At 36.1% G+C, this 24,446-nt stretch overlaps 1 protein-coding gene across 2 annotated transcripts in view; it reads left to right on the forward strand.

The window, feature by feature from the left end:
- Nucleotides 1-24,446, forward strand: part of RAMP3 (receptor activity modifying protein 3) — an 89,774-nt gene that overhangs the window by 19,077 nt on the left and 46,251 nt on the right. For both annotated transcript variants that reach the window (XM_088150070.1, XM_007423166.4), the window contains exons 2-3: nucleotides 11,074-11,103; nucleotides 12,515-12,644. In XM_088150070.1, coding sequence (XP_088006196.1) covers nucleotides 11,074-11,103; nucleotides 12,515-12,644 — 160 coding nt within the window. The remainder of the gene's footprint in view (nucleotides 1-11,073; nucleotides 11,104-12,514; nucleotides 12,645-24,446) is intronic.

Raw genomic sequence — 24,446 nt, forward strand, 5'->3', positions numbered from 1 at the left:
ATAATATGAGAAATGTGATATTAATATATATTTAATAATGTTATTATACCATGCAATTAAATGACAGGTTGGCATTTAAATCCTGATGGTTTTGAAGGCTTAGTATGCTTAAATTGGCTGAATTGTTCCAAGAGGTCTATATGTGTATGTATACACACACACACACACACACACACACACATAATTCTCCATTTTGGCTTTCTTTTTGTAAAATAAATGATGACATGGTGTAATATGTCATGTGTTGTTGTTCATCTGAGGTTGTATTTACCTACTTTTGAGAATGGCTAAGGACCAGATGACTTTTATTATGTCCTGATACGTAAAACCATAGAACTCAAAGAGGGTGTACTTTCTTTTTCACACGACTGTAATATACAAATGGAACAATGGGAATATATGCGGATGAAAGGGGTGGAATTTACATTATATTATAATCTTAAAAGAATTTTGATAAACTGATGTATCAATGATATCTGTCACTGGAAAGATTGTCAAAAATGTACAAAGGGACTTCAAATATATGTTGGAAATGTGAACAAGAAGAAGGGTCATTTTACCATTTTACAAGAAGGGACTTTTTATCATCTTTGATGGGCATATAATAAAGCTAAACAATTTTGGGCTCAAATATATATATTAATTCAGAAGATTTTGAGGATTAATTTACAATCAAAACCAGAGACATTTCTTTGGGGGCTGATGGATAAACAATTGGAAAAATTGGAAAAATCTCACGGATCTTTGTTTTTATATATGATAACTTCTATATGCTCAAAGGTGGACAAACTCGATATTACCTACAATGGAAGAATGGATGGTAAAGTTGATGGAGCTAGCCAAGATAGCGAAATTGACAGCTTTGATTAGAGAAAATATTAATTTTAATGCTAATTGGAAGCCCCATTTGAACTTTTTGTGGGAAACAGAAAAAAAAATGAAATTATGATGTATGGATTTGATGATTAGTAAAATTAATAAATTATAGAAAAATCTATGTTAAGTTCTAATCCTAGAGTAAGAGTTTAATGTAAGTTTTACTTACAACTGCTGTAAAATAAGTCAAAAGTCATTCTTTGTATTTGTTTCTTTGTTTCTTTTTGTTTCTTTATCTTTCTGTACTTCTGTTCTCCTTTCTCTTTTATTTTCTTCTATTCTTTTTCTTGATTATTAGTTCTTGTTAGTTTTTATCTTTCTGTATTTAAAATTTAATAAAGCTTTTATAAAAAAAGATTTATTTTCTTAACTGTTCCATTTTATTTTTCTCATTCTTTTTTGCATGATATATTTCCTATTACTCATATATTTGTGCCATTATATTGTTCATTGCAATACATTAATGAAAGCTTCTCTTTATATTCCACATCCTTGTTTTGTCGCATGTTAATTATTCCAGTCTGTGAATTTCATTTGTTTCGTTTCTTTTGCCTTACCATATCACATTAGGATTGTTCTTCCACTTTTTCTCACAATAGGCTGATTTGTTTTCAAAAGTCAAATAATGTCATGGAGTATTAGTTGGACAAAATAAAACCTTCTAAACAGGATGCAATTATATGGGTCTGCTTAAATAAATGAGTGGATTGTTTTCTTTTATTATATTAAAATAATTATCTCTGTATGCTTTTAAAAATTAATAGAGTTGTTCTCTGTTTTCTTTTTATTACTGGAACATAAGGCACGCATTTTATGATGTATGAAGCAGTAGGGAATTTCTTCCCAGGCAATTTTTCAAAGATCAGGAATGTGTGCATGCATAAATCAGTGTTGATGCTTTCTTTTGCCTTATATCGAAATGAATAGTTTAGTTAATTCAGAAGATCTTGAAGGTTAATATACAGTTAAAACCAGAGACTTTCCTTTTGGGACTGATGGATAAACAATGGCAAAAAGCTCATGGACCTTTGTTTTTATAAATGATAATGGCAGCTAGACGTTTATATGCTCAAAGATGGAAAGACTTGACATTACCCACAATGGAAGAATGGGTTGTGAAGATGATGGGGTTAGCTGACATGGCAAAATTGACAGCTTTGCTTAGAGAAAAAACATTGACTAACTTTAATGCCAGTTGGAAGCCCCTTCTGGACTTCTTGCAAGAGACAGAAACAAAATGAAATTATGATTTATGGATTTGATGATTAGTTAAAATAATAAGTTATGCACAGTATGTAAAGATGTAGTTTTAGAGTAAGAGGTCACTATATGATTTAGCTATATCTGCTGCATAAGAAGTCGGAAATCATTCTTTTTGTAATTTTTCCTTTCTTTACTTTTCATCACTTTTGTATTCTTTCTTTATTTCTAACTCTCTTCTCTATTTCTGTCTTTGATTATTAGTTCTTGTTTGCTTTTATCTTTATGCTTTTTATAACTTAATAAAGTTCTTATAAAAAATAAATTAATTATTTGGTAAATCCAGCTTTCTGTCATGTACCTCTGGCAACTATGAGAGCAAAACCAGCACTAAAAGGGCCGAACAATGTGATATATAAAATACATATTGAATATTTCACCTTCAGGGGTTTTTTTTTAATTACTGTAAATAATAAGCATGTAAATTCTGATCTGAAAAGAGGCCATCTTGTGTCAGGAGAAACTAAACTTAATTCCCGTTGTCCTAACATGTTTGCTTGTTCATATTTATCTCCTCTGCATGACTTACATTTTTTAAAAAATATTTTACATATATTGGTTGTGTTCCAACAATATGTTTAATCTGATTGCTGAATTAACCAAGTTTTCTAGGTTTGCAAAATACAATAATTGCAAAAAGCATTCAAAATGTAAGATGGCTTGGGATGATACAACACACTAAGGCACAGAAAATGAATCAAGTTTAAAATTATTCAGGATTAGCACATTGTGCAAATGCACCTGCTACATTTGTAACTAACCTAGTTTTGTGTTGTGTGAATGAACTGCACATTCTCAAACACACACATAATGACTGAGGAGTTCCTGAGATTGGTGCATTATGGAATGACCAAGTGTGTAATGTTGGGAAACATTACACCCAACAGCAAGGACTCAATTACAGTGGCAATGGGTGCACCACTGGAAGACCAAAAGGACCAGGTTAGGGACAGATTTTCCTGGAGAAAATCTATGTGGTTGCTAAGAGTTGACACTGACTTGATGGCACATAATCAATCAAAAAGTCAATATTAAAATAGCAAAGTGGTTTTCCCTGTGACTTTCAAAGGAAGTAAAAATTGGACTTTGAAAAATCAAGATAATTTACCCTTTTGAATTTTGGTGTTGGAGAAGACAATTGAGAATACAATGGATAGCCAAGAAAACAAAACAAATGGACCATCAATAGAGTTCTCACTTAAAGCACAAATGGTCAGGCTCAAATTTTCATACTTCAGACACATTATCCAAAGACCTAGCACTCTGGGGAAGTCTGTAATGTTGGGACAGGTGGGAGGAAAGAGAAGAAGAGTACAACAAACAGCAAGGTGGATGGACTCAATTACGGCAGTAATGGGTGCATTGTTGGAAGACAAAAGGACCAGATTGGGGAGAGGTCCTCTTGGAGAAAATCTTATCTGTGTAATCACTAAGAGTTGACACTGACTTGATGGCACATAATCAATAAAATAGAATCAATATTAAAATAGCAAATCAGGAAATATGAGTATTGCATAGATTTTCATTTTTTACATTTCCCTTATTTTAGTAGTTTGCAACCTAACAATGCTGGAAAGAAATTATGCAGAGGGAGTCAGGAACCTGTCCGTTGTTAGCGGGATAACTTTCCAAAAACTGAACAGAACTGCCCCAAATTTGGTGTGTGTGGGGAAGAACAACTGAATCTGAAAATGGGTTGAATGCAGCTTAGAGCTTCAGAGAAAAACACTCCAGAAAGAACTCTATTGCTGCATCTCCATGGGGGAGGCAGTGGCAGCATCTTGGAATGTTGCCACCTGCTCCATTTTGTGGCCCATGACAATGTGCGTTCAGCTTTCCCTGTGCTGTCCGTTATACACAAACACTCAAACGCACACTGATGCAACATGAGGGGAGACCAGAAACATGCCCACATATAGATGTAACACATGATTTTTGTATACTGAAGAAAATACACGTGCCTCCTATGACCACAGGTGGTAATGGAATTGGAAGGAATTCCAGAAGTCATGTTCTGCTGCTCCTACCTCCTTTAAAAAACTCTTCTTTTCTCCATAGCATCAACATTTCTAGAAAGTTCATATCTTTAATCCTCTGCTTCTTTTGTTCTTTCCAGAGAGCTAATTCACCACATGGGACATTAGTTTGCTCTTTCAACCTTAGTTCTCCCTTCACTCTTTTCAAAGATTAGCTATAAAATACCAGCTGGGTTCCAAAGGCGATGCTCTTTCATCCTTCCTCCTGCCCAGCCAGGTTGCTCTGATTACAAAGGGCAACATAGTATTTATAGCACCACAAACAGAAGGATAGGATGGAGGAGGAAACATTAGTTTTTATTTTATTTCTGTGGAATTTTTCTGCAAATAAGTGCACAGCACACATTCTCACTATGCTCGGGTATTAGGGAAAATGATCCATGGATGGAGGGCAAGGAATTCTGTGGATTGGTCAAATTTGACTCAATGGTCATGTAAGGTTTGTTGGCATCTGCCAAGGGCTCCAAACAAAATGAAGCAAGCCACAGTTCATGATGGAAGTACTTGGAGGTGATTCTGCAGGGAAACTGCATATAGAAGACAGGTACTCCAATTGCAGCTTCCTGATTTTTGGCCAGAGAAGGTTTTGGGAATCTCTCCTTCAAATCGTTCGATGAACTGATGGGAGTCACAGTGACTGGTCATATCTGACTCACAGGCTGGAGATTCCCATTGCTGCTCTAGCGTATGCATGTGTGTATCTGGAGAGATGATGCATTCTGTAAATAGAACAATAGAAGTGGAATAAGGGGATCACTTGACCTAATTCCTCACTCAGTGCTGTGTAGGAAGCAAGTACAGTATCACTAAGAAGTGGCTATCCAACCTATGAAACAACATCACAGAAGGAAAATCTACCCCTATCCAGGGCAATCTGTTTCACTCTCCAGTAGTTTATACTATCTGAAAGTTTCTTCTAATGTTTAGCCAAAATTTCTCCTATTAGCTGTAATCCTGCGTGGAACAATGCAGAATAAGTCAAGCCTGCCTCGTCTTCTGTATGATAGCCTTTTTCTGTAAGGAGTTTCAATTAGTCTTCTCCACATGTACATCCAATGCTTGGCAAAGGGACCAAGACTATGCTTGCTGTTCTGCTCCCAGTACCATCTTTTCCTGTCCCTAAACTGCTAAACTTAAGATTTCTGGCCTGGGTGTAGGTATCCATGGCAAACTGAGACTATGTTAAACTGGCAACACGTGCAACGATGTTATGATTCAGATCTTGCTCTTAAGTACTTGTTTCCCAACATATAATGCAAGTTATAAGTCATTCCCCTCCGCCTATCAATGACTGTGAGGTTGGGATTCCATCATGCAATTTTGATTGATAACTTGGGCATCCCCACAAACTAACCAAATCATATAAGACCTTATGAGAGTTTGGAAGATTTTGGTGAGTTCTCCTGTGATTTTGGTGGTGTTGTGTGAAATCTTGTATGATTTTGGCATTCTTGTGTAAGGTCAAATGCGATTTTTGAGATCTTAAATTTTTTGCAATTTTGGTGAGGAGAGAGGTTGACTCTTTGAGTTTAGATTTTGCTTGATACCTGCTCTGCTTCATATATGAAGCTATTTACACATTACTGTATCATGTTGTGTTGTCTCTGGGTTCTTCCTGTCCTCACCCACCCCTGCCCCCCTGGAAATCCTTTGTATCTAGCTTCCCCTCTTTCTACCCCAGCCTAGACTCTGCCCACTGGTTGAATTTCCCATCTTTGAATTTCCTTGTATCAGCTTTTAGTTTTACTGTTTTAAACTGAAACCAACTCCTATTGCGTGTTAAAAGGAGATCAATATAGTTGGTAACGTTATGTCTCTTAAAAGATGATCTATTAAACGTACATTCCACCAAGCCATGTGGGGGGAGGGCAGGACTTAGCTGTTGTATCTTAGAATTATGTGGGGATCAGGCCACCTTGTCTTATTCAATAAACTGTTGTTCAGTGTGATGGATGAACCCAGTCAATCACACACATAAATGGAACCATTGCCTCTTTAACGTGTCATGTAAGTGCATTTATAAGTTTGGGTCTTTGTATGATAGCATTAACCACAGGAATGACATAAAGTATTGATGCATCAGAATCTGGAGATCAATTTAGCCTTATTACTTATTTGCTGGAGCAGAAAGATGGGATATAAATCTAATTTTAAAAATTCATGTTCATAATTACAAGGTAGAAATTCTCTACATGCTCCAACAAATTCAGACTACTCAGAATAGTGCTGTCATGTCAATACTAAGCAATTCTGCTTCATGAGCAATCAAAATGGCAGTTTCATTAGCTGCAGTACCAATCTGCTAATAGTTGCATTTGTATGATCTCGCTCTCATTGTCTGTGAACATTAAATATTACAATTTAAATTGTGTAGTTGCAGTTATACACAATGTATCAAGCTGGCCTTAAAATTGAGTTCTTTTCATTTAAGTAGCTAGAAGAGAAAGGAATGTTTTAAAGAATATAAGAACACATAAACTGAAGGACAAATATTTGGAGGCACAGATGGAGTTGGAATGAGAAATTGATGTGTAAAGACAAAGTATTTTTAGAATATTTGAGACAGAATATGCAAAAACTTAAATCCATTGCTAGAAGTACCTATGGGAGTGTGTGTGTGTGCGTGTGTGAGAGAGAGAAAGAGAGAGAGCATGTGTACCAACTCTGAACATAGAGTTCCATTTATCTAAGTGGTAATTTAATGATAAAACATGAACTACTTCTGTTACCATAGGTCAGCAACTAGGTATCTACTGAACTACCCAGCATTTTAACTTCTAGCTATACTCAATTTAGTTGAATTTAGTAGAACCACTCTATTCCCGGGTTTTCATTTTAGGATACTATATAGAATTGTCTAATAAATCAAAACTTTTCAGTGTGACTTCAATTTATAATAGTGTCACAAGGTGCTAACAGAACATCTAAAGGTATAGGTAGTCACTATTACCACTTAAAATAAGAATTAAGAAAAAGTCACTGTGGAGTCCTTGGGGTTCTCTTAGCTCATTCAGACAAGGCAGCAATTAACAGACACATAGAGATTAAGAGCATCTACATACTATTCGAAAGAGACAAAAGACCAGAAGATCGCCTCACCAGCAATCAATCACCAGCAATCCTCACCAGCAATCCTCACCCAGATAAGCAAAGGTTACCACCAGGCACACAATCAAGCAGCAAACACATGCCAGTCAAAACTACCAGAGGAGCAAAACAAAACCCCTACCCTTACCAGCACTGGCAAGGCAGGCCACAGCACATAAATAGAGAGCAAACCCCATCCCATTTTAGCACTGAGCCGGGTAATGAAACGTTTGCAAGAAAAGAACTAAGCTCAGAGAACCCCAAAGACTCCACAGTTAAACCCTGAATACACATATTCACCTCTATTGGAAGAAAAAGTCAGAAGATTTCATTTTCAGTATTACAACAATGTGTTCTAGACAGAAGGTCTTTCCCAGAGGTCTGAACTCATCCCAGCTCTAGGGTACTCCATCACATAACTACTGCAAAATGTGTTTGGCAGGTGTCAATGGTCTTTTCTCAAGGGAAGAGCTATAGCTCGATAATTGAGAGAACGTGATTTGCATGAAGAAATGCCTAGGTTCCATCTTTACTATCTGAAACCCTGGAGAGTCACTGCCTTGCTAGCTTTTCTCCTTCTCTGTTGCAGTTTTTTTTGTGAAGGCCAGTACCATGATGCTGACTGCAATTAACATCTGCCTGATTTACAAGTGATAGCTTCATTCACCTTTGGACAATTGTTTTGTATGTACATTTAATAATCACAAAATCCAAGCAAGTACTATGGAAAAGCTAACTAAAAATGGAAACAAATTATTTTCTTTTTAAAATCCTGTAATATGCAATTAATATACACCAGTTAAGGAAATTTCAGTACAATCAGTTCAGTAGATTACTCCTATTTTCTTAATAAATATTATAAAATTTATCCTATTATAAAAAGTAAAAACAACACGCCATAGAAAATTATGTATGTATGGCAGCGGAAAGCATATCTAGGAGTAATTAAACTCTAATGTGAAAAAGGAAATATGCACACATACACTTTACTTTAAAAAAGAATGTTTTACATTTTTCTTTGCTTTATGTATACTTATCAGAAGAAACCATGAGCCCTTCTCTTATTGGCCAAGCTTGCTTGGAGTGATGAAAGTTCAGGCCAGTGCATCAGGAGAGAACCAGGTTGGGAAAGTCTGCTCTGAATTAAGTCTCCAGGAATATTATTGGATGTAATTTTCAGAGATTAAAGGCATTGTCATTGTTCCAGATCTGTTGGAGGACAGAAGAAATTAGCACTAGGCTTTGGGACGCTGTAATCTTAAAATAGAGTTCAGAGTGCTATCAGTAGAAAAATAGAAATCCGTGTCCATAAAAATAGAGGGGAATTTCAACATTACCTTGATTAATGATTCCTATCATTAGCTGTTAAGAAGAGTTTGCTTTGACTTTAATATTACATTGACCTATGACAATGTATTACAGAAACTTCCTGTAGTGTCATAATTTTGGAAATAATTTTATTAACTCCCTGGGTTGATAATATTTATACCTTAATTGGTATTCTATTTCATAAATCTGGAGGTCGAGTCACGGCAACTGGACTTCTTTTCTTTTTGGTTTGATACGTTTCGCTGCTTGTCCAAGCAGCTTCTTCAGTCTAGAAAGTTGGTTGGGGGGACACCATAAATGTCTTCCAGTTTCTCATTGACATGATGGGCTCATTGAAGGGACAATAGGAGAGTGATTAGTAGAGTCTTTGGGATGTGGATGTCTTACTCCTAATCCCTCACTCATTCCCAAGTGGGTCGTTAAGTGCTGCCTCCATGGTGAACTTGTGAAGTAGTCTTAATCTTCCTGGGGACTGATGAAAGAGCAGCATGAAAAATGGGAGACAAGTTGTGTCTGAGGCCTCCACCTCTACTGAGGGAAGGATTTTCCACTTTGGCATAAATGGATTCCTTCACTCCTCTCTCAAACCACCTATCTTCTCTGTCCAAAATGTGAACATTATTGTCCTCAAATGAGTGTCCTTTTTCCTTTAGATGAAAGTAAACTGCTGACTCTGGTCCTGTGTTGTTGCTCCTCCTGTGCTGGGCCATCCACTTGTGTAAAGGCTGTTTGGTTTCTCCAATGCAGAGCTCTGAACACTCCTCACTGCACTGGATTGCATATTGCTCTTTTTATGTTTTGGAGTTCGATCTTTAGGGTGTACCAGCCTCTGTCTCAGTGTGTTAGTGGGTTTGAAAAACACAGGTATGTGGTGTAATGTCCTGATGACTCCTAGTTTGTGCTGCAGTGGGTCCCACACACAGAGACCAATACCTGCAGTTTGACTCCCACCATCCAGTGCAGCACAAACTAGGAGTCATCAGGACATTACACCACAGGGCAGAAACCATCCTCACCTCCATAGATGCCAAAAAGAAAGAAAACAGACACCTGAGGACAGCTCTTAAGGCCTGTGGGTATCCAAATTGAGCCTTTATTAAATCCACTTCTAGATCAACAAAAAAAAAATGGCAGATAGAGCTAAGACCGAGAGTCAACGGAAGAATCTTGTCATTCCATACATGGCTGGTATGTCAGAGAAGATAAAATGGATATTTGGAAAATACCACATACCTGGTATGGTGTCCCCCCAACCAACTTTCTAGACTGAAGAAGCTGCTTGGACAAGCAGCGAAACATATCAAACAAAAAAGAAAAGTCCAGTTGCCATGACTCATCCAGATAATTTCACCTGGATGCCTGAGAATCTTCATCAATGTATATTTCATAAAGTCCCAACATAGTCTACAACAGAAATGAGCATACTGAATGAAAAATTGAATAAACCAATATAATACATGTTAGAAAAATTAAATAACAGTCCAGCTAAGTTGGTATAAATATTAATTTGCTCTTCTTCCCATGCTTTTCCTTACTTGTTAGATATTTGCCTAGTTATAAAGCTATGAAGTTGCCTTAATCCATTAATCCATTGGCCCTTCTGCTCTTTTCGCTGGCAAAGGCTTTTGGAAGGTCTTTTCGCCAAACTTGCTATCTTTTTCCATTTCAAGCAAATCCACTTCCTGTGCAGAAATTGTCTAGAATTTGAGCATTTAAATCCTTGGCTAGAATAATTGTTACCTTATAGTTCCAAAATCTTAATGAACCCAGATACACTTCAGCTGATTTCCTATTTAAATGTGGTTTTGTTGTCTTAATTACTCAGTCATTCTCCATTATATTTTGAAGGAAGTTTTTTAATGCAGCAAGAAAATGCCATAAAATACATTAAGCTGAAGTGATATATGGTTCCTTTGTATTTAGTAAATGTGAAGTCTTTTCCTCTGAATAATAAATGCAGCCATCTGAGAGGATACAGGTTTGAAGGGAGCTTGTGGTGATTTGATAAATTGTGCTGGTTTTCAAATGTGTCAAGGGACTTTTCACAGCTCTGACTCTAAAGGCCGACATGCATCTCAATCACACTTAAACCATTTGATGTGTAATCAGCATCATTCTGAATACTCTTCTCTCTGCATAAGTGGATGCACACCCATTAAGTTCATGGGAATAGGAGCCCTGATAGACTAAGTTCTATGGCTCTATGGAGGACATTCTTTATTATTTTCTGATTGGCAGCAATTCCATTTTGGTTTAGGTTTTGGTTTGGCATTGGGTGAGGTATCATGTTCTTGGAAGTCACTTTGCTGGTCTGATGCTGTAGATGTTTTATGGGTTGAAACCAGTTGGTTCCACTTACTTCCCCTTAGAATCTGTATGGTTTAAATTCAAGATGTTGTCATATGATTATCATTAGTTCAATGTCTTTTACAGTAATTGCTTTGGAATAATAGCATTCTAATAGGTACTCCTTTGTTTTTTCCAGCTAATAGCCTAACAACAATTGGATTAGCAGGTAAGAAGCTAGATATTTTCTATTTGTATTATTCTTTTTCATTGTATCTCTTTAAAAAGGGCAGCCTTTAGAAGATTGGTTTCTGATACCTTTATTAAAAGTGTAATTCCTTGCATACTGATTATAATGGAAGATAGAAAACATGATGCTTCTGCAGATGAAATTTAAATATTTACAAGGCCTACCTCATGTGTGACTTTTTCTGTTTGGAGAAAGAATGACTCTGCAGGAGAAATCAACACAATTTTACAACTTGGTGTAACTGTTTCATTTTCCTATGACTATTTAGCTTAAGAAATTGATATCTCTATAAGGAAAAATGCATTTGTCAGCAATATTTCAAGTGAATAGTGATCCCATTTCCTTTATGGAGATCTTATATGTCCTTGAGGTGTAAATAAATAAATGAAGGCCTGAAGTGACAATAGTAGCCCTTTTGAAGATCTCTCTCAACCTAGCCAAGCAGATGCTCTTGTTATAGACAATGAAGCAAATATCTCTCAACAAATTCCATCTCAGCTCCTGGACACTACCATTCATTCCTATTAGAAAATAGGAAGCTACTATAGCAAAAAGGGAAAGAAAAAAGGAGCACTGGATACTATCCATCATAACCCAACCCCTCTTTCTTGGTTAATCACCAGTAGCTCAGACCCCATCAATGTACAGATGAAGTTACAATTTGCTACAGTTTTCATTTACTTTTTTATTATCACAACAGATGATAGAACCTAGTTGGTCCAGCTTGATTTAGAAAAAATTAAGCAGGGTCAGACCTGGTTAGTCCTTGGATGGAGACTATCAGTCATTCCTTGAGCTGTAGACTATGGGCTTTAGACTAGACTGGGAAGTTGGAAAAAAAAAATCCCAGAGGATAGCAGTGGTAAACTATTTCCATATTTTGCAAGAAAATATGGATCTCTCCATGTAATAACTAAAAGTTGTGTTTAGTTTGACAGAAACTTTGCTTTATTTGGTATTTAATACCCATTGACCCTGTATGACAAATCCAAATTTATTTGCATCAACCACACTTTGAAATTTAGCATAATAAAACCTGATGATTTTGTGAAGAAGCCAAATGATACATAAATGTATGTATGCTCCTAGAGCTGACTTGGTAGTGATTTTTAAAAAAATACATAATATTAAAAATAATATTAACAAAATAATTGGAAGCAAACATTTCCAAATTTCCAAGAGCACTACATCTTTTAGGTAAGAGCTTTAGAGCTGCACAGCATCTAGCCAATGACATGTCTATGATCTGAGATATAAAGTAGTTAAATACTCCATTTTTATTGGAACACCTTCTTTTGATGAATGTTTCTGAAAATCTTCTTGGTTTTCCAAAGTAGACCATAGTCATGTTTCTTTGCTGACTTGACCAGAAATTTTCTGTTTTTCTTAGATGCACAACAGCAATTCATCTGCAATGAATCCCTCATGTTACAGAACTTGCCAGTGTGTGGAAAATCCTTTGAAGAGATGATGCACAAAGTGGACTCTAAAAAATGGTGCAATCTGACAGAATTTATACTGTAAGCTTTATAATTTGAGGAGGTGGGCGAGGTACTAGCTATTAAAAATGTTTATCATGTGGCATTAATTACACAATTGGCATAGGCCACTAGAATGTATGGAACTTCTGATGCAGGAGGAACTGTAGCACTGGGTCTGATGTATCTGCTCAGCAGTTTTCTACTCAGCAGTTCCCCATTTCCTGATTTAGGAACTTACAAGAAAAAGCACTCCATTATGTACAATCATTCTATATTATATTTTGGGTTTTGGTTAGACTTAATAAGAAATGGTAGCTACTAATATTTTAAGGAATGATAGGAAATGTCAAAATTTTCAGAATAAAGAATAGCCTGAATAAATAGGTGGAGACTGGCTTCCTATTGTATATTGGATCTAATCTACCAAAGGGGTTTACTTCTGAGCAGACATGCTATAGACAGAACCATCTGCAGGACTGAAGATTTTTGCCCCTCATATTCTGCACAAAGGGGCAAAACTTGAGTCATGATAGTTTAGTGCTGCTTATAAGGAACAGATCCAAAACTTTCTAATGGCAATAGTGATCAAGCAGTCCTTCACTAGATTCCTAGAGATCTCTGATAAAATGTTTGCAAGTGGGAAGCAAACAGCTTCCATCTGATCGACCTTTGGAGCTGATAAGAAATAGAGCAATAAGCTTGAACACCAAGCATAGTAAAAGGGGCAGTAAAGTAACACGTGCTATTGTCTCAACAGCAGCCTGTGAGCAAATACAGAAGCACTCTACACAAGGGATATTATTAATTAACATTGAAGTAGGGAATTAAGTGTCACACTATGTATGGCAGAAGATGGTTTATAAAGGTTCTTGAAATAGTTGGAAGGAATTTCATTTATTATCCTGTATATCCAGATGAAGGACTATTTGTTTAATTTCTTGCAGAACTTTATGAGAGCCAAGCAATATTTAAAAAGGGGCTGAGAAGCCACAGAACGAAAGATCTTTTCCAGAGGAAATGAACTTACAGGCGAAAGTGAGTTGAGCCAGTGACTTGCCCCCAAGTTTTGTCTCAACCAAAATTTAGATGGCAAATGATAAAGTTGAGCTACAAAAGAGTTCTAGCCATAGTTCCAGCCAAAAAAAGTGCATTCAGGCTAGAGTGAAGAACTCTGAATAAAATTCTACTGAATTTTGATTGAATTGCTTCTACGTGTGATGAATCAGAGTAAGTGCAGAACTGACGAGCAAACAACAGCAGCCACAACATTTTGCATTAAATAGTTTAAAGACAGTAAGAACCAAACTGTTTCCATTGCAGCTGACAGGTCTGATAATTGTGTTGGCAGCTTTTTGAGGTGAGGCTGTATCTTTGTATGTGTGATATATCCTGGGAGCAGAAGACTGAAAGAAAACGCCTAAGCATTTAAACAACTTTACCTTTGATTGGGAAGCCATTAATTTCCCTCTTATACTGACAGCATCTCTTCATGAAAACTAAGAGAAAGGAGAGGTATGGAATACTTCTTAATGCAGCTTGTCTGTATGAATATGTGCATGGAAGTGAAGGTGTAAGATTAACTAGGAATGAAAAAACTAACACATGTCAGAAAGTATGTACTAGTGTCATCTAGATTGTTGTATGTATGAAAATATAAATAACTGCAGTGAATAGCAATAATGGAAGAACTGATACAAATTTTGGGAAAGTTATAAATATTTTGAATGAATGTAATCTGGAGGAAAAGAGTATTCTGGGGAAAAACTGTACATGGAAGAAAAAGAAAGAAATGAAAGAAACTAGAGTTAAAGGAGAATGACTGCAGGAAGAGAAAGTATGAGTCCTGTATGAAAAAGTATTATTCCCAAGCATAACAAATTGGGTTTACAGTTGATGATAATTACCATGCAAATTTCATTGTGTCCACCCATCCTATGTTTCTTTCTAAAACTATATTACTTGTGTCATTCAACTGCTAGTAAGGCTATATTCACCTGTCTGAGTGATGGTGTCAGAAACTATTTTTAGACTGAATCAGTTACAACAAAACAAGCTGAAAACAGTTTGTGCCAGATGTTAAAAGCTTTAAAAGCTCAGTAGCACCTGTTTTCTCCTGCCACTTCTAAATGTACAGGAGTCTATGAAGTACCATTTACCTCCTGCAAGCTGTCCACTACTTATCTCTTTCTCTCCTTGAAAGTCACAATAGGCAGATTTTTATTTTGATATGTTATGTGTATGTGTAATTAAAGCTATACTAAACCCACTCACCTACAAACTGCTCTGCAGAAAATTGTCAAATTTATATAACGATGTAGTTTTATTTTAATAAATGGAAGAAAATAGCTTTCTTTCTTCAGAGTATATAGGGTCACATCAAACCTGATTTTTAAGATATTTTAGGTTGCATTTATACATGCCTGGATTTTCTGGCATTTGCAATGATTTAGACTCAAGAAAGTCATTCTGCATAAGATGCTTAAAAGTTGGTTTAAATATTTGATTGATTGAGTGATTGATTGATTATGTGGCATCAAGTTGTTGTTGTCTTAGCAACCAGAGATAGATTTTCTCCATGAGATTTAAATATTAGATTGTCCATATTACCATTTTCTTGTTCTGGTATTGCTCTGATAGGATTTCGTTACATTGGGAAAAATGCTTTCTATCTCCTAAATTAAAGATTAATTCCTATTTTATCCTTAATGCAATCCTGTCATATGTCATATGTCTGTATTAAGACATGATGTCAAAATGATGACACATACTATAACAATATTGTGCAGATGATTCCCACAATACCCTAGATGCCTATGAATCCTCTATATTGGCCCATAAGGCACCTTATTAAAAAGCCAGTTATATTTGCTGAAAAGCCTCCAGATACCTGTAGCAGATTTTGATCCAGATACCATTTCTCCTCCAGCATTTTCTGCTGGTCTTCATTATAATAATTTTCAGAGGGTTAGCTGTTTTAGTCTGCTGTAATAGAACTAACACTGAGTCTTGTGACACAGTGGTCAATAGTCCACAAGAGTTAATGCCATAATAAATATATTGATCTTTAGGATGCCATGAGATTCTTCATTGCTTTTGCTCCATGTACCATCAGCCAACATTTCTCTTGCCAAGAGAGAAAAAAAAATGTTACAACCTCCACTTGTTAGGAACTGCTGCAAAATTAGACTGGAAAAGATGTCTTGCAGTAATAACTGAAAAAATGCTGTGGGTCATCTGGAGGTTTCAGAACAGGTGAAATCTTGTTCACAGAGTGCTATGGGAGACTGTTTAGATGCTACAAGAAAATTGCTTGCCCAATAGTACTGCTATGAATGACATGCTGAACTGAGAGACTGTCAACTCAAATCTTGTAATTTTATCTGCTAAGCCATAGTATTTTTATTTAGTTAGCCACAGATCCCATTTGTTTCAGCTGAGTTTATTGAACTTATGTTTGCAACCAAACTAGAGGCCACAACCAGACAGCTGCTTAAATATCTACCTATTGTCCCACTTCTGAACCCTATTTTGCCACAGAAACAAAGCCTTCCTTTTGTCCTTACCATTTTAATGTGAGAAAAGTTATGAAAAGTGATTGGTGGATTCCCCCAGCTTTGTTTCCTTCCCAGCAAGTGTTGCCTGGTGGTGGGAATACAGCCACCAATTACTTTTGCTCATGTGTGGTGGGATTGGATGCAGGTAGGTGAGTGCTTGGAAGACTGCACTTAGCCACCTGTCAAGTTGTCCAACTACCAGGATGCAGGCATGGAGAAGGGGCACAAGGTGAAGACCAACTGCTAGCCAATGAGCTCCATTCTCTAGTTGTGCTGCAGCTAGTAAGTCCAGTTGTGCCTCAGTGGACAGTGACACCCAGAAGTAGTCCATGATAGCCATAGAGCAAGAATACAATAGGCAAAATGAAGTAATCCCCCCTACTTCCAAGTAATAAAGATAATAAAAAAGTACAGCCATGCAAAAAGCTTGTTAGCAGAAGCAGCAGAAAACCTATAATATACCCAGGGGGGACAGAACTAGCCACACACAGCTGGCAATACCTGGCTCCCTTATCCATTTTAAATCAAGCATCTTATGGCCCAGAATGATTGCTCTCAAGATAGCACTAGTCCAGCTTTGTAAACACAAAGTTAATAATTTTTCAGAAGAGTGCTAAACCTATGTTTATAAGAAACCATGGAGGGCAGTTCCCAGCAACCAAAAGGGAAGGGGCATGTTTCCAGTGGGCCAAAGTGGCTAGTTGTTGGGCAGATTTGCAACCACATAGCTAACAAAGCCTGCTAGATTGTATCTGCTGCCAAAACTGTATCGGGGAAGAAATAAAACATACTTTAAGTTGATGTGCGCTGGAGATGAGCCAAGGCAATATCATGAGGACACGGCACAAAAAAAATGTTACCAGAACATGTCTATGCTGCAGTTAGGGGAATGAATGAGCCCTAGTACTAGAAAATGTTGCTTAAAAAATGCATTAGCCAAACTTTCTTCTTAAATGAATGTCCCCCCACCCCACCCCTTAGTAGTGGTTAAACATTTCTGCAGAAAGATTTAGTTTTTTGCCATATTTATATTATTGCCTCTCCATGATCCGGGTTAAATTTTGGATCTGTTAATAATATTTTACACTTTCATTACTTTATAATGATGAATAACATAACCCTGTGCAGAAGAGAAGCCTTTTAGCTATCACAGAATGATTCAGCTGGGTGGCTGTGCTGCTTTTTTCTGATCATTTGATATTATCTGGGAAAAGAAAGAGAAGATAAGTATTTTCCAGATGGCTGCTCTCAATCCTTATGAATACTGAAAGGCCATTTAATCCAGGGAGATGACAAATTTGCTGAGGTGAAACAGAGTGGTTTTATTTAGGAACTCTAAGGGATCATATTTTTGGACATTGCAGTTCAGTCAGTTCTCTTTGCACCAAAGGGGAAGAATAGCTGAAGCTTCAACCCGTTTTCCTAACAAAATTGGGATAAGTTGCTATTTTTGATATTTGGCAGATACTTTATTTTGTAATGGGGTGAAATGATATATTAACTTTTGTTATGTTATAATTTAGAAAAATATGTATATACAGTAAAGAAGTATAGCGCCGCAAGGGGAAATCAGAGCGTGGAGTGCTCCAGTAGGGAAAGTCTTTCCTTGGGCAGTTTTAACTGGTGTTTGCTTTTACTTTACTGAGTTTTTAAATGCGAATGTTTTATTTCTTTTGATTAATATTTCAAAAACAGTGTCTTTAAGTCAAAAAGGATATCTTGTTTAAATGAATGAAGAAGTATCTTCACTGTAGTCAATGACCAGCCCATACAATTATCCATTTGGATCTGTTGCCAAATATTATTTTTTCCAATAAATTGTGAGTTTTAGTGAGTTGCTTGCTCCCAGCCATGGTCAGCCACTGTATAGAAGTGAAACTTTAGAATCAGCACATAATTACAGGGATGCTTCGAGTCCTCAGTGCTGATAGCCTTAAAAACAGCAAGATTGGAATTTATTATTTCATATTATAAGATCGTGCAAAAGAAATTCATACTGATATTGAAATTCCTGATATTGTTACATATTACTATTTTCTTTCCTTGCAGCATAGTTAAGATTAAAAGTGGTTTGTAGTATGTGTGGGTTGAGAGATACATGGAAATTAAAGTGAGAGCTATGTTATTGAATGAATACTGTTCTATGTGTCTAATGGTTAGTGAATTTTCATTACCTCTGGTATTCAAATTATATAGAAAAAAGAGAAATCACCATTAACTTTTCAGGAATAGTTTGGCTTTCAGTATTATTAATTGAAGGGGATGTTGCTTGTGTTTTTTTTCTTGTTTGAATCCTAAGTAAGTAGCTAGATTAATTTAATCCATATCACAAAAGGAGGAAAGAAATGTGTAATTTGAAATGCTAAAGGACAGAGTGGTTGGGAATGTTTTTTTTTTTAATATAAAACTTAAGAACTAATTTCACAGTATAACAGACAAACTTGTTGATGGCTTAAAAATTGATTGAGTTCATGCTCAAAGCATAGCACTCTTCTTATCTCTAGAACACTGAAAGTAAAAATGTTAACTTGCATTATGTTGACCTGCAGGATATTATGATCTCATTTCATGAGAAAAGAAATCAGCTAAATATTGTAGATTAAATTCCATTTTGTCCCAGTTGGTAAAATCCTTCAGTACTATGGAAAAGCACTTAGGATGATGATTGACTATTATGATAAGTACTGCAAACCTGGAATAGATATTTGAGTCTAATTAAACAATTGTGAATTGTAAAATACAATTCTAGGATGGATTAAAAGCAACCATCTTATTTTTTCCTAGGCATACTATTACAGCTCTTTTATGGCTTTTCCTCAGAGTAATTCTGAATGCCCAAGCATTTCTCTAGGCACAAGAAAAATGTGTATTTCCCCCACCCCTTGTCCCTTACTTGATTAAACACATTTAAATTTATTTATGTTCTCTTTGTTAAAACTGCTTATACTTCTTGCTACCTGATTTGTAAAGCTAATATATGGCAATATAGCATGTACAGTATATATGTTAATACCCGACAAATGCTCTTAAAAACCGTTGCATGCTTTTTTACATTATTTTTCAATATATTCTAGACCTAGAGACTGAAAGCCTAGTTCATTTATTCCCATTTTTTTCAGGAGCTCGTGCGTTTCCTCAGTGGCAGTGGTTTCCACTGATCCTGGGAATTCAGTGCCCTTTATCATTATGGAGCTTGCTCCGTTCTCTGGCTAACAGCCAGCTTCCACATCCTGTTAAGTTTTTCTGCCTATCTTTAGGAAATGCCCACTCTTGAGAAAATATATCACATAGGAAAGCACATTTCTCTTTTATTGTCCTGTTCCAGATCAGGGTTAGGGATTGGGAGAGGCGAAAACATAGTCAGACTGCCTGGGTCCTATTCCAGAGGGGACAATCACAGCCATAATTGGAAGAAATTGAAATAGCTGATATGCTAGTTAGTGTTGCTTTTGGATTTGAGTTGTAATGGATTTTTTATCAATTAGCCTATAAAGTGAAGTGGGTAATGAGACAGTCTTATACAGCAGATGTTGAATAAGGCTGGCAAGCTTGCCAAACTTTTGGAATGACTTTTAGGTGTTACAGTAATACTGAAGCCTCTTTCTTGAACAACGTAACTGATTGAATTAAAAATGATTTGTTATAGCACATACAAGCAGATTGTTGTTTTACTTAAGGACTGTTATGGTGCTGAATATATAAATAAAAATCTCCCTGTCACTTAGATAAGTGGTGGCCTATTCTGTGATGGAAAGTAAATATTTAGGCACAAGATAGAGTTCTTTCAGTCCTTTTTGGAGTATTCTGCCTGTTCATCGTCCCTGGAAATGCCACACTACAAATAGTTTTTAAACTTTTCTTATAAGCTGCTGGTTTGAACATACTGGGACATGTACTAGATATTCAAACATTAGCCTTCAATATGTGTGTATTTGGCTTATTTTAAACTATATGCGGCAGACTTCCCTTGTTAAGCCCAACAATGGTACTGGACTGCTGAGAAAAACATATTTCTGTCTCATTTTATATGCCTCCACTTTACTTAAACTAGGTGTTTCATATATGTGCATCGTGCACTAATTGCTCACGAATACCGTTTTCATCTGCAGTGTACTTAATAGCTGAGGACATAGTTGAAAAGTGAAAGGAATCTTACAGAAGTCATCTGGGGTATGGAATTGGCTGAAGTTCTGATTTATAGCCATCCTTCTCTCAGGATGGTTTTGAAAGGTAGTTTTTTGGAGTTTGCTTATGATGGCTCCCATATAAAATTCTTAGGAATTGACTGAGGCAACCACGGTTTTAACAAATGGGCAGTGCTCATATGGAGGTGTGATTTGTGAGAAGCTGTAGCTTCAGAAGTAAATGGCACATTTCTAATGATGTAGTTTAGTGGGTTCAAAGGACTTGCACTATCTTAGAAATTCTATAAAAACCCTGGAGAATTTCAGGGTCATTATTTCCATATTTGCTTATTGCCTGAAAGGCTCTATTATGAAGAGACCAAAACAGATGTAGAACATATTATTCTAAATATTTCAGTCCAGTATCATTACTTGCTAAATTTTATTCCTTTTGGGTAGCAAAATCAGATACTGAATTTGGTAATTGTTTTTGTCTTTTGATTCAGTAATATATTTTAGTTCAAGAGCAAATTGTACTCTATTCTGTATTAGTTCCAATATTACGGTGTTATTGTAAATGTCATCTTGGAAATCTGAGAAAAACACCAGTCAACCAAAGGAGTGCTCGATCATTCTAGGGACTCTGGCTGAATGTAACAATATAAATTCAATTTATTTTGACAAAAAGCAGTTGATAATACTATGAAAGATCCGGTAAAGTAGGCTACACATAGAAAATGAACTTAACCCTGATCTGATAAATCCACTTTGAGCCTTTCAAAAAGAAGAGAAAGAAGTTCAATCTTCAATCTCCTCTCCAAATAAAGCCCCAGATAGTAATCTCTATCGTTCTCTCCTTGATTGTTTTCAGAAAAGGTTTCAGAGATGTTGTGTTTCCCTTCTGTGGATCCAAAATAGAATAACTCTCAAAGTCATTCTTCTGATCCATTACAGCTTTTTTCTCCATATCATTCTCATAATCAGGCAACTTTGAATCCATCGCCAGATCCACAGCATCTTTTTTCCATATCTTCCATGTCTTCCATTTAAAAGGCTTTATTCAAGTCTTCCTCAAATTCTATTTAATCCAATGAAATCTTTTCTTCTACAACCTCTGTTAGTGCCAGTTTTAGAAATAATTCCTGGACACGCTGATTCCAAACAGCTAAAAAGTCTTCTTTGAAAGAAGGATATTCCTCCATTGTATTAAAAGATATCTTTTCCTTTAATTGCTCTTGGGTTCTCTCTGGTTAACCTCCAAATCTCAGTCTTATCTGGTGTTTATTTGCAGAAGCAAAACTTTCCCAGGACAGATTTTCTTGCAGTTAAATCCAAACTCACTTACTGTATTTTCTTAAACATTTAAAACAATCCTTTCAAAAGCAGTTTCAAATCCATCTAGCCTCTTAACCATCCCCAATCAGCATTCTTAATTCCATTTTGCTGTTTCCAAAAGTTAAAATATTTCTTTTTGAAATGTACTTTAATCTTCTTTCTCTCAGGATAGAAGGAAATTCTCCCACTGTACAGCAACTTGCCTTTCAGGAGGTTTTTCATTTCCAAATAAATCATGAATAGGCAGTTTCCATTGTTAACTAAAAGAGGAAGAGAAAACAAATCTAGCGTCCTTTTGAAGGGTCCATACTGCAGCTTGGGCTCGATGTTTCCCTTGACTCCCAGAGTGCTCCACCTGCTGGAGAGTGCTAGATTGCAATCTTTTCATAGGGAGCCTCTGTAAGGAGTGCCTGTGGGTTATCCTGTCATCTCCTTCATCCAGAGATGATTCCGAAGAGCCAGCCCAATTGCCAGCTCCTCTAATTACTGTGGGCATTGGCTCTGCAAAAACAGCCATATTCAATCTGCCATTGCTGTCCCCGGAAGCTCTCCTTCTCTCTCTCTCTCTCTCTCTCTCTCTCTCTCTCTCTCTCTCTATATATATATATATATATACATACATACATACATACATACACACACACACACACACACACACACACAATAAAATTGGGGATTTTAATATTAAGTATTAAATATTTTTATTTTTAAAAAATTATATTATTTTATTATAGAGCCAATCTGCCATTTCTCCCCTGGAAGGTCACAAGAAAACTTTCCCATGGGAAGATTTCTTACAATTAATTTCAAAACCTTCATTTTTTTTTAGTAATTTTTAAACACTCCACAAGGAAATATTCTTTCAAGTCTATCTAGTCCCTTAACTTTCCAAAATCTTTTGCTGCTCAAAAAGTAAATCTTTTCTTTTTAATCCTTAGACTTACATGTAGCTTCTTGCATCCAAGGTAGAAGGACATTCTCCCAGTGTGATAAAACTTATCCTTTGGAAGATTCGTAACTTCTAAGTAATCCAGAAGCTGATCCCTTCACCAGCTCCTCTTTTCACTGTGGTTGTTAGCTCTGCAAAAGTGGAGCTGTCTTAGGTCCACCATTGCTATCCCAGAAAGCAGCAGCAGCAGCTGCCCCTCCTCCTCCTCCTCCTCTCCTCCTCCTCCTCCTTCTTCACTTCTGTTAAATTGCTTTACCTTTTTTCTTTTATCTCTTTTATCTCTTTTATCTTTTATATCTATCTATCTATTTTAATATTAAGTAATTAGCTTAAGATTGAAACCATTTTCATCTAACCAATACTTAGATATGAGTTGTAGTGGTTCTTTTTTAATGTTATATTTAACTTTGGATGAAAAAACCAAATAGTTTTTGCTTGTAATATTGACATACTAAATTGTAATTAATATTGATAGTTTTTTTCTTTCCATTCTCTATTTTCAATACTTTGAGCTATCTAAATAATAGATCTAAATAATAAAATGTTAATAATCTCTAATCATATCATATAAACATCATTGTACTGAAACAAAAAAAGAAAGAAAACTCATTCTTATTACATTCCCTTTAAGGGTATTTCTCTAGTGAGAGTTCCTTCTCTCTTTTTCTTTCTGTTCCAGCAAGAGAACAATGCCTTCTTTTTCTATTTGTGAGCCTATAGGCTTGATTTGAAAATCCATTCCTTTTCTCAATATAGTTTCTGAGATTAAACTTCCATATATGTTCTTGGACAAAGACCCAGATTTTCTTTAACTGGAAGAAAATTAATTCCTTCATATTTCTCAGGCAGACTATGGAGCAGAAAATTGATCTTAATCATCTTAGGTACTTTTACATCTTGTTGCCCAGGTCTCTTATTGGTCCTATAATGAATGAAGAAGCTCGTGCATGCTGATAAAGATGATTTAAGTCTTTTATTATAGAACTGTATCATGAGGGAAATTTGCAGTATCAAGATCTTTTGCTGAAATAGCTCCCTCAACCTTTTCAATATTACCTGTACAATTTTTTAATCTTCCGTATGCATAAGCATGCTGTCATTTACAGAGATTATGTCTACATCTGTAATCTGTGATTGATTGATTATATGCCATCAAGTTAGTGTTAATTTTTAGCAACCATATAGATTTTCTCCATGGTGGTGGTGGTGGTGGTGATGATGATGATGATGATTATAATAATAATTTGTTAAATTTATATGCTGCCTGATCTGAACCTGGCCCTTCAGGTCTTCCAACAATGTACCCGTTGCCTCTGTAACTGAGTCCATCCACCTTGCTGCTGGTCATCCTCTTCTTCTCTTACCTCCCACCTTTCCCTGCATTAGAGGCTTCTCCAGATCTATATCCTATCCATCCATCCATCCATCCATCCATCTTGTGGCTTTCTTACCTGCAGCATCCCATTTTACCTGTTTCTTTCAGGATGCACCTGTTTTTTGGTCCTTGGGCCAACCCCAGCTTGTTCAGCAACATTTTTCATTTAAAAGGGCTATCTTCTGTAGTTTGTATCATCAGGTCAATCAGTTAGCTCCCTTGCCTAGTTCATAGCTAAATGTCTTGTCTTAAATAATATGCCTCTCTTGCAGACCTAATAGTACCAAGAAAAAAAGAAATCTCCCTTTATTCTTTTAAATCTTCCTATGAGCTAGGCCCATAAAGCAATGTATGCAGAGCAAAATAAAAATAATAGAGCAATTTACAGAAGGATTTCTGGAGACTGCTGCTTCTTTTTTAAAAAAGAAGAAAATCTTTATGAAATTATTAGAAGACCCTAAATAGATTTAGCTGTATTCACAGTAAAATGATGAAAACCTCTTG

Source organism: Python bivittatus, unplaced genomic scaffold (genome assembly GCF_059951505.1).
Source record: "Python bivittatus isolate LINGU-HERP-01145 unplaced genomic scaffold, Pbiv_v1 ctg000610_np1212, whole genome shotgun sequence".
NCBI classification, from domain to species: Eukaryota; Metazoa; Chordata; class Lepidosauria; order Squamata; family Pythonidae; genus Python; species Python bivittatus.